Source organism: Cervus elaphus, chromosome 22, assembly GCF_910594005.1.
Source record: "Cervus elaphus chromosome 22, mCerEla1.1, whole genome shotgun sequence".
NCBI lineage: Eukaryota > Metazoa > Chordata > Mammalia > Artiodactyla > Cervidae > Cervus > Cervus elaphus.
The window spans coordinates 26,353,318-26,365,382 of NC_057836.1; the positions used below are offsets into that span (position 1 = coordinate 26,353,318).

Below are 12,065 nucleotides of genomic sequence, written 5' to 3' on the forward strand. Positions count from 1 at the left end.
ATCCCCACATCTTAAGAGTCATATTTGACCTTTCCTCCTTGTTCCTTTTACATTTAGCCAACTGTCATGTTTGGTACAATTTGTCTCTTTTGTATTGTGTCCACACTTTTATTCCCCAATAGCTATTATGCTGCTTAGGTGCTTATCTCTTTCCTTGTTTTGTTTTTGATTGTTTCTTTTTTCTTTTTTTTACAAAGTTCTCTTGTCTGAAAGAACTATCAACTTCCCCTCTTGTCTCTCCCTAGTCCCCTCTGTACTTTTCAGGGAGTCAGTTTGGTCCAGTTCAGTTGCTCAGTCATGTCCGAGTCTTTGTGACCCCATGGACCGCAGCACACCAGGCCTCCCTGCCCATCACCAACTCCCGGAGTTGACTCAAACCCATGTCCATTGAGTCTGTGATGCCATCCAACCATCTCATCCTCTGTCGTCCCCTTCTCCTCCTGCCCTCAATCTTGCCCAGCATCAGGGTCTTTTCAAATGAGTCAGCTCTTCGCATCGGGGGGCCATAGTATTGGAGTTTCAGCTTCAACATCAGTCGTTCCAATGAACACTCAGGACTGATCTCCTCTAGGATGGACTGGCTGGATCTCCCTGTAGTCCAAGGGACTCTCAAGCGTCTTCTCCTACACCACAGTTCAAAAGCATCAATTCTTCGACATTCAGCTTTCTTTATAGTCCAACTCTTAGATCCGTACATGACTATTGGAAAAACCATAGACTTGACTAGACAGACCTTTGTTGGCAAAGTAATGTCTCTGCTTTTTAATATGCTATCTAGGTTGGTCATAACTTTCCTTCCAAGGAGTAAGCGTCTTTTAATTCCATGGCTGCAATCACCATCTGCAGTGATTTTGGAGCCCCCCAAAATAAAGCCTGCCACTGTTTCCACTGTTTCCCCATCTATTTCCCATGAACTGATGGAACCAATGACCATGATCTTAGTTTTCTGAATGTTGAGCTTTAAGCCAACTTTTTCAGTCTCTTCTTTCACTTTGATCAAGAGGCTCTTTAGTTCTTCTTCACTTTCTGCCATAAGGGTGGTATCATCTGCATATCTGAGGTTATTGATATTTCTCCTGGCCATCTTGATTCCAGCTTGTGCTTCATCCAGCCTAGCGTTTCTGATGATATACTCTGCATATAAGTTAAATAAGCAGGGTGACAATATACAGCCTTGATATACTCCTTTTCCTATTTCGAACCAGTCTGTTGTTCCATGTCCACTTCTAACTGTTGCTTCTTGACCTGCAAACAGGTTTCTCAAGAGGCAGGTCAGGTGGTCTGGTATTCCCATCTCTTTAAGAATTTTCCAGTGGCCAACCACCATCACCATGGAAAAATTAGGGTTAATTGGGACTAAGCAAATTGTGTTTTGAGATAAAGAATAACAAGGTTTACCTAAAAATTAATCAAGGTGTGCAGAAACCCAATGATGACAGTATAGCACCAATGCGTCTTGTTAAATATCCTCAGTGAAGAGTGAGGTCAACTCTTGCAGATGTGGGTGGTTAAGTCACGGTATCAGCTCTTGAGTTCCCCTTCTGTTTCTTTACTCTCTTCTTTTCAATGTCCAGCTAATGTCGTCCTGATACCCTCCTTCTAAAATGATTTCTTCTGCCTCTGCTTTTACACAGCCTCTGTTTGACTGCTGCAATTTTCAGGTTGAGTACCCATTTCTGGAACAGTTCACCTTTGCTCACCTTGTTGTATTACACTCTGCCTTTTCTCTCAAGCTCTTTATTTTTGGCTTTCTGAGTTTCTAAGATAGTATCTTTCAAGACAAACGTTTTTGATTGACACCTACAGTAAGAACTACACATACACAACACACAAATAGTTGAAACATAACCTACTGCTAAATCCACCTGCAATGCATCTGAGTCTATGAAAGCATGGGTCTACAACTGTACTCAAATAGGGAAAAAAATGTCAAGTACACATAACAGTTACAGTATTGAACAGTTAGATAAAATGGTACACAGTTTTATAAAGTTAAATAAAGTGGCCTGTTTCTCCTGAATGTATACAGTGTCAATTCGTATTTGTTTGTTTTCTGAGTAGAGATTAAATGTAGAGAGTTGTAAGTGAAATCATACCAAGAACACAAAGTACTAATCAACATAGGTAGTGAGGCATTATAATCAGTTCAAAAGAAGCTCCAATAATTTGTGCAAGAAAGAGGATTAGCCATGTGTCCTAATAGGAAATTTGACTGGATTGATTCAATTCCTTACTTCTTAGGAGATAAAAATCTCTAACTGATCCTATAGCTTATAATAAGATATTAAAATGGCAGACCTAAGCTTTCAATAATGTCAGCACATATCAATTTAGGAAAAGCATTGAGTTGTGGGAAATTATAACCTAGGTGAAAGACTTAGACTTTGAAGAGTTCCATTGATGTAAAAGAAAATCATGGCAATTAAATTATTGGCCAGTTGATGTCACTGACTCAAATTTGAATCATTTAGATCAAAGCAGTTCATTCTCGTGCCCTAAACAAGTTTCAGAGAGTCAAAACCACAGATTCTATAACCTCACCTAGTTGAGACAAAATTCTCTATTTTTTTTTTTTTTTTAATTGGCTGTGTGGCATGAGGAATCTTAATTCTTTGACCAGGAATCCCTGCAGAGGAAGACTGCCCAGAGTCTTAACCACAGAACCACCAGGGAAGTCCTCCAAATTCTCTAATTTTAAAAGGATTTACTCCTTAGAAAGATATGAAGCAAAATATAGAAATGTTAATTTTTTTTTTACAGCTTTAAATTTTTTTAAAAGAAATTTTGACTTGTGAGAATGTCTGGTTTTAAAGAATTGAAGCTTACTAGATGACATTTTATTGAAATGTTCAGAAGAATTTGACTAAGATTCTAATCAATGTTTAAATGGCTGGGTTTGATTTATTAAGTTTACAAGTTTTGGCTTATTAGCTGTTTAAATGGTGTACAAATGTTTAAAGAAATTGCATTTGTTAGAGTGGTATGTTTAGTAAATTGAGCATTAAACAAATAAGAAATAGCAGTGAACATTATATTTTATGCACCGAAGTTTCTCCAGCACAAAAGTTTAGAAAGGCCTAATATGGTGCTACACACATGGAAGGTGTGTGATTTGTTTTCTTTTCTTTACAAAGTTTCCTGGCTCTTTCCATGTAAGTTTTATTCCATTTTCAGTTTTTCTCCCATATCTTATTCTCATATATCAATAACTGCTGCAGATGTAGTTTCTGTGTTTTCACTGAGCTCCTGATATTATTCATACCAAATTGAGGATTCTCTAAGAATAATATAGGAATTATAGGTCAAGATTGACTTTGAGACAAACTTCCAGCTCCACCAAACTTGGGCTGTGAGAGTTTTATGATTTTTGGATATTTTAGTGAGTCACGTGGAATTTAACCCAAGGTCTCACGAAATTAAAAATTCCTGGGGCTTCCACTGTGCTTCCTAAGTTGAGGAATTACATGTTGTTTATGCAATTGTGTTTGACCACTTTTCTCCCTAATCATCACAGCTCTAAGCTTTTCTGATTAAGTACTAATTATATATTGAAAATACAGGAGCTGCTTGCAGGATGGAAATTCCCACTGCGACCACTTAATCTGGAATGATTTATGTTTGGAAGGATCCCAATGTATGGAAGTGGCCGTGGTAATAGTAGTAAGCAGTTGAAGCAATGGAAGGAAGAAAGTCTCGGGGATCTTTCTGTGGTCAAACGAGGATGCTGCCCTTGGCTAACTGCATTTGGTTCTAGTCTGTGTTCATGATAGCTACTTTGGCTCTAGTCTATGTTAAGGATAGCTGCTTTGTCCACTGGGCTTCCCAGGTAGCACTTGTGGTAAAGAATCGCCTGCTGACACAAGAGTCTAGGGTTTGATCCCTGGATTGAGAAGATCCCCTGGAGAAGGAAATGGCAACCCACTTCAGTATTCTTGCCATGGAAATACATGGACGGAAGAGCCTGGTAGGCTACAGAGCATGATGTTGCAGAGTCGGACACAACTGAGCACGCGTGGACTTTGCCTACTGTGGTTTCAAACTTGTTTGCCACTGTAAATCTGAGACTAGAGAATTCCCTAATTATTTGGCCACTGATCTGGACCAAACATCCCGGATACCTTGTATATTTTAGCCCAGTGGAAACACTGTTTGCCACAGATTGCTCTTCTGACTTTCAGTTTGTTACATGTCATCTTATGGAAGTAAGTTATAAAACATCAAATACAGGTAACACGCTTTCAATGTTTTGACTTCTGAGAGCAGTCTAGCCTCACCTCATCACAGCATCTTCATCCTGATGCAGAAAATTGAAGGTTTCTACTAATGCTCTCTAGTCTATGGTGACTGCCTCTTGTTTCTGACACAGTACTCCTCTACTAGGGATCCTCTATTATTCCTAGCTTGGCAGCTTCAAATAAATTCCTTAAAGGTTGAAAGAAGGAGCTACTAAGTGGATTGCTTTTAGGAAAACATAGGGAGGCCTCATGTGCGGCGGTTCATGGGGTTGCAAAGAGTCGGACACGGCTGAGCGACTGAACTGAACAGGTCATTTTTGTTTCCAATTTTCATCTTTAAAGATGGCATTCACTCTGAAATGTTTGGAATTTTTCCTCAAGCACAGATTACTTCTAGTTTTTGGCTAGAATATAATAATAGTGATGATGATGACAATGACAAAATAATAGTAACAAGAATGAAAACACTCTGAAACAGTGCAGTGGTTAAGCTCTAGTCTGAAACCTTATATTTAAATCTATTTAGTGTGTGACTTTGGACAAGTAATGTTTACTTTCATTTAAAATCTGCAAAATAAGGATAAATAGAACCTATGATGTGAGGGAGTTTACATGTAATGAAAACCCAATACATGCCATGTTTAGTAGGCATGTGTGTGTGTGTGTGTGTGTTCAGTTAAGTCCGATTCTTTGCAACCCCATGAACTGTAACACACCAGGTTCCTCTGTCCATAGGATTTTCCAGACAAGAATACTGGAGTGGGTTGCCTTTTCCTTTTCCAGGGGATCTTTCCAACCTGGGGATCAAACCCATGGCTCCTGTCTCCTGCATTGTAGGTTGATTCTTTATTGCTTGAGCTACTGTGGAAGCCCTTAAGTGTTGAGTGTTAGCTATTATTAGACACTACTGATAATGAGGCACATAATATTGTGTGTTAAAAATGGACTGTTTTCTTTTATGTGATTCAAAGTCTTTTGCAGAAGCAGGGTTAAAAAAGATTTGTATCATCTATTACCTGAAGGCCTCTTGCTCCTGTTTTTCTTTGTACTGTGTCCATTAAATTTGGTATAGTTAATGATGACCACCTTGCCAATAAAGCCAAAATATCTGCTATGCCGATTCATGAGTATTCAGCTCCTCAGCCCACAATACCCATTGTGTAAAAAGTGCAATGAATTCTAACTCACTTTTGATTGCAATGATCTGAACCAAACACGAAACCTATCTGATCCAAGAGGACTTGGGCTTTACAATGTTGAACATTATGTGATTGGCACGCTCCAAACAGGAATATCTTTGAATTTCTTTTTCAGGAAACAGAATTCTTTTAATTAACAACATTTTTAAAAATTTCAGTATGTGTAATTGTTAACACCTGCTATGTGTTGCCAACAGATGTTTCTTTCTTACCTAAGGGAACTGTTATAATTATTCTATAAGCTTAATGAAATGGCATTTACTATGATAGTTGGAAAACTTTAGTTGGTGACTTTGTTTGTAATATTTGGCTTTTCTTTTAATCTTGTTCCCTATTAATGCCAGTCCCCACACACCCTTCCCAAGCTGGGTCACCAAAAGCAAAAATGCCCTTTTTTTCGGAGGGCGGGGAGAGGGTTGCTAAATGTTTCAAAACTGATCATGCATAATCTAGTGGTTGTGAAAGTTTTCTGACATTATGTGTATTCTAAAATATTGTAAAACTGTACTTGTGTTTTAGTAGCTAATCCACATAGTGTTTAACATGTAAGTTTTACATCTTGATTGTAAATATAAAAATATACTTTTTAGAAAGGTAATGATACTCTTCCAGTAACTTAGCTTCGAAAGAAGCTACAGCAAAAAATGAGATTTTTCTTGATTTTTTTTCAATGATGTAAATCGTTTTATTTGTAGCAGACTTTCAGAATTCTTCATTTATGATACTAATCACACAATTACCTACAGCCATGTGTTAAATATGACCCTAGTTTCAGTCAAATAATAGGCCAATTGCAAACAATGAATGGAGGCAGCTCCATTTATAATGGCTGTTTCAACAGAGCGCTATTGTCATCATAGTGATCTGAGGGTGACTCACTAATTAATTGATGTTCTTTTTTATTATGTGCTATTGAGTTAATGAGTAATTTGTGTGAAATAATTCTCTGAACACATTGATTACTTGAGATATTTTCTGGGGCTTTCATATCAATGACATGCTGACTAGGTAGAAGATGGTATGTGCTTTTGTGTGCTCACTGCTCCTAGGTTTGAGATAAGAGCAAATCAGTGCAAAGACTCCCTAAGGTGATCAGATGTAGGAAGTATCCTAAGGCAACCCTCAGGAGGTTGAGGACCCAGGGCAAGACCTGTCACATAGTAGGTACTCAATTAATGTCACGTGAAAAAATGGCTCTGCTTCCATTTACCTTGCCTTGCATTAAAATCACACTTAGGAAGTATCTGTAATGGCATTTTTAAAGAAAAAGTAATAATCAAAGGGCTTTTGCTAAAACTGTACTAGGCGTTAATGGTCTATTACAATAAACATGCAGATTGCTTTCCCAACTTAGTTAAGTGAACACTAAATATGTTTGGCCTGTATCATTTCTACGAAATTGTTTAAATGACTAATCAGAGAGTAGTTTGCCTCAAGTGAGAGTTAAAAGGAAACCACTTGCGAATGGTGTGTTTGACTATAGATGTAATTTTCAGCACCCTGGTTCAGTGAAGGTAAAACATTTCTTCCTTGAAGAGGTAGGATTTAGTTGGGTTTTGTGTTTTAATTCATTATGCAGGAGTGAGGAAATCTGAAATTTAGTCTGACAAGAGCAACATGGTTGCTTTCAGAAAGATCATTTAAAATTTGTATAAACGTACAAAATTATACCCACCAATTGCTACCTTCATTTTGACAGTTTTATTTTCCCCACAGAAGTAAATAGCAATAAACTACCTAGATTGGAGATCCTGCATATAACATTTGGAGAAAGCATTTGGGGTACTTTTTTCTACTTCTGACCTGTTAATACCTTTTGAAAGTAAATGTTCTTAGACACTTTTTTTCCTTTTGCATACTATGCTTTCTAGATATCATCTTAGATTTTTGCCAATTAAGTGCAATCGAATAGTGTAATGCCCCTTTTATTAAAAACATAAATCCAAATATAAAAAAGTGAATGAAAGAAGCCAGCAGATATTTATTAAGCAAGATGGAAGTGAAATTACAAACACAGGTCAGCTTTTCAACTCAGCCAGCACTCTGGTGGATGGAGGAGCCTGGTCCTTCATCACAGGCAGCCTACATGAGATGCATGTAGGCAGCTTCCGCTGCTTGAAGAAAGCAAAGCTCCACTGGAGGTGTCCTACTGGAGCTTTCAGACAATAAGCTAAATGACGTCAGGGTCACACAACACAAAGAGGAAAGTTGACAACAGTTTAGGGACTCTGAGGAGTCAAGACAATAAACTTAGTACTTCAGGTCAAAAATGCTACTATTTTCAGGCAATTAGCTGTCAGATGGCCTATTTCTATCTTGTTCCACCATTTTATGGAGATTAAAGATAATCTAAGGAGATTAAGGCCTTAATCTTTAATCCAGGTGAGTCATTTTGTTTGTAGAAAAAGCATAAGAATGAATTCCCAAAGGATTAAGCAAAAGGAAAGGCAGTAAAAACCTAGTTTGGTTTTTGGGTGGCAGGAATAATGGAACAGCTTCAAGAAGCTGAGAGACGTTTGTGCCTAATTTACAAGTATTTTGACATATTGATAAACATATGCAAAAGTATTTAAATATAAAAAAGATCATTTGCAAAAAGATACCGACAATTCGAATTTTACATTCACATGAATTTCAAACAACTCTTAATGGGGACTAGGAGGGCTGCTTTAGGAAAACCACTCCCCACATATCTCCCCCACCTCCCTCCCATTTGTTCAGTTTTGTTTTTTTGGTTTTGGCTATGCAAGTCTTTTCATGAAACAAATATAAGTTTCTAAGGCTAAAACAATAATTTTGTGGACCACATACTGCTATTTTTGAAACATCTCTGGGGGATATCTCAAATTTGGAAGACACGTGACTTGAACACTCTTAACCATGAATCCTTTGTAAAAATACATACCATTCACTTTTCACAGTACCATCTTCTTAAAAATGAGAGGCAATATCCAGATCCACATGCATGTTCATAGTAAAGCTTTGTTTTAAAACAACTCAAATCCACACCAGAGTTATTTTCAGTTTAATGTTTTGGCCCCAAATCAAGAATTCAGGTATCACATTTAATTTTCATCTGCAGTGCATATTCAGCAGGACAAAGAAAGGATGCAAGTAACACTGGGAAATATTGTTTCCTATACAGGTGATCAATGAAAAATAAGAGAGAAAGCCCACAGCACTAAAATTTGCTCTAGTAAAATATGCTTCATTGTGTCTGTTGTGGAATTAGGTCTGTTGAATAGTTTGAATACAGGGAGCAGAAGCAAAGAAGCAAAGTGTGAACAACCCAGAAGAAGGGAACACAGTCTCATCTTTATTTCCTTAATTGTAATTTAAATAATCAGTCTCCATAATTTTTCTTTCTAGAAAGCTTTCTTCTTTATCAGCTATCATGTAGGTAAGGGAATAATTTTTCACCTTTCAAAAATGGAATGACAGATTTCAGCCTAAGTGTGATCAATTCTGAATGGGTAATTACTCAGAGAAAGCAACGAAGAGTAAGACACATCAAACTTTGAAAGTGTTCACTTTGGAACATTAAAATAAGAGGCAGGTAAATACAGAAAAATATATAATCACCAGTTCTCAGCTTTTTATCAATCCCTTTGTTTCTCTTCTTCTAGAAGATTCTGTGAGCACTATGTTGCTCTGATCAAAAGTGACTTCAATCCTCAAATATCATCATAGCTTCAATGTGCATTATCATGATTTCAGTAGATTCACACTCAAAACCTTTTAGTGCCAGAAATGCTTCAAGCCATAATGTTATTATACCCTTAGCTCTTATGGAGAGGTCTGGGCAAAATTTGCACAAGAAATTTATCATTTTAAGATTATCTCATAATTGCAGTAACACTTTTTTAAAGTAACCCTTTGGAAAATTTTTAAATGATACCCAAAGGCACTAGTTCACATAAGGGGTGAATGGCGCTGAAGGAAGCAAAACAAAACCACTGACTAGGTAAAGAGCACAAAAAAGGATATTAAAAGGATAACTGTTAAGCTTTAAAGTTATTCTAAAAATGGCACTTTTCACGTTGGTAAAAAATGAAAGTGCTTTAAGATGAAATTTTTATGCATTATTTTAAAGCTGATCTTTAACCCCCTGAAAATAGGGGGTTATAAATGAGAACACTGATAAAGACTCTAAATCATAGCGGCAATAATAGTGGATGTTGCTAAAATGCTTTGTGTGTCTTTCTTTTTCTGTATTTTTAATGATGATAGACTTGTTTAATCTATACGTATCATTAGTGAGATTTGATCTTCAATTCTTTACTAGAAAGTTACAGCTCATTTAAAATAGCTGGTAGATACAGAAAGCATAAATATACAGTAAGTTTAAACACTGATTGTACTAAATGCAACAATACAAAGAAGCAAACAGAACACAAATGGTAACACAATAAAACTGTATTACATTTGTGCTTCAAATATTACAATACATTATATACAATAGTCCAAAATAAACATCTCATGCCAAGTGACACAAAAAAACGAATAGCAAGCAAAAAAATCCAGCAATATGTACATTACATTTTTCTTTAATAATAAACATTCAACTCTGAACTGGGGCAATTTCACTACATACAGATGCAGTCCGCCTTTTATTCCATATAACCATCCTGCCTTCCTATATCTACGCTATTCAGTTGGTTCCCGTGTCAATTCTTATATACACGTGGAGCAAAAAGGATAAAAGAATGTAGTGCTTTGTATTCTTAATGGGGTGATGTTGATAGATCAGCGAACCTGGGGTGCATAACCTTCTTTCATTAAACCTTCCTCGTAGTCCGTCTGGCAAAGGATCATGTTATTCTTAAGGAAAAATTTGTCTCCAACACAAAATCTGAAAATATTTATAAAAATAAAATGGTTAAGATGACTTCATTCAGATCTCTAATTTTGAAGATTTATTTTCCTAATCATCATTTCATATGGTAATTCCCTGAGTTTGAAAGTTTGGCTTAGAAAGTTGCCTTTAAGTCAAAATTAAACCATCCAGGTCATTTAATAAAACACTGTACACAAAATTTGAGATCCCACGTTTATACATAAAAATCATAAGAACATTGAGGAAAACACCTTGAGCAGCAAAGATTATAGTTTTTTCACATACATTGGAAAGAAAAAAAGAACTAACCTGTATTTACACTCATTAATACAGGAGACCTGGGTTTGAATCCCTGGATCAGGAAGATACCCTGGAGAAGAGAATGGCTACCCACTCCAGTATTCTTGCCTGGAGAATCCCACAGACAGAGGAGCCTCGTGGGCTACAGTATATGGGGTCGCAAAGAGTCGGACACGACTAGGCAACTAACGCACATAAAAGAAACAATGATAATATTTCATGGCAGTGATTATGGAAGCTTTCATCACTGCCCATTTATCCACTTTATTAAAAAAAAGTAAAAACATTAAAATGAATCAAATGATTAGGGAAGAGCCAATTTTAGAGTTTCTCATTTAAAGCTTCCTTTTATTCCCTGTTATTAAAATGTGATTAAATTCTGGTAATTTGGAAGTGATTGTTCTGAACTGAAAGCTGTTTTAGCGTCAGACTTAGATGCTGGGCCATGGGGCTTTGTTTGTGGCAAGTTCACTAACTATGAAATAGTAAGTGGACTTCTTAGAGTACTTCCAATTAAACCTAAAGGAGTAACCTGATGAACTTCTTAATACTGATGTGATAAATAAACTAGTTTCTAGTAGCTAATTATGAATTTTATTCTATAAAGCATTGTTTAATGTGCAAGATAGTAATGTTTTTAATAAGTGCTCTGTTTGTATAATTTCCCAGTGGTGACAATTTGGACACAATTAAGGTCAGAAATAAATGCCTATGCTGTTTCCGGTACATTTAACAATAAAGTAACTCTGGGGAGATCTGTATATATTTTTAATTGTAACAATTTAACCTTCAAACAGCAGTGTCTGGTAGAGTTGACCCAGTAAAACTACTTGTAATTATACAAGTTGACCTCACTGACCTTTGATAGTGGTCTCCCTTTATCAGATAGTCAATTTCAAATGATGTTCAGGCAGAAATCTTAGTGGATAGATTAAATTGTGTCGTGAAAGCCACACTTTAATGTTTTGTGAAGTTGAAGGTTTAAATGAGGAGCAGTTGGGCTGATTTACATTTGCAAAGATTGGAATGCTAGACAAACAGTGAACCTATTTATTTTCCAACTGGGTAGCTTTGGAAATTTATCCTTATTCTAGCTAAGTAGATAGAGGGGAAAATAGTGTAATAAAAAAAGTAGATTGAAAAGAATTAGCTTTCCTCTTAAAGGAAGATTGGTCTGTTTATTTGTGGAATTTACTCTTTTTTCCCCAGGATTGCTGCCTGCTGATGATGCTGATTGAAAGTACAGACTATGCCCTGATCTTCAAATCCTGCAGTTGTTTGTGGTCAAGGCTATTGGATACAATGGACATTCAAGTCTGGACTTCAAGTATATCTTCTTTTTATTAGTTGCAAACTATAAACATGAAATATTGTGCTTAAAAAGTGGTGTTTGGATAAACCCGTTTTTGTAGATTATCCTGATCATTAGGATATGTTGAATAAAAGGAAATATTTCTTTTGTTGGGCAGGCTTAAATAGGCAAATTAGATACTT

The 12,065-nt window shown here is 36.4% G+C and overlaps 1 protein-coding gene across 6 annotated transcripts in view; it reads right to left on the minus strand.

Annotated features, from left to right (window-relative positions):
- Nucleotides 1–7,395: 7,395 nt before the first annotated feature.
- The window catches only part of LMO3 (LIM domain only 3), a 63,558-nt gene continuing 58,888 nt past the window's right edge, over nucleotides 7,396–12,065 (minus strand). For all 6 annotated transcript variants that reach the window (XM_043882304.1, XM_043882303.1, XM_043882305.1 and 3 more), the window contains one exon: nucleotides 7,396–10,286. In XM_043882304.1, coding sequence (XP_043738239.1) covers nucleotides 10,181–10,286 — 106 coding nt within the window. In that variant the 3' untranslated portion in view covers nucleotides 7,396–10,180. The remainder of the gene's footprint in view (nucleotides 10,287–12,065) is intronic.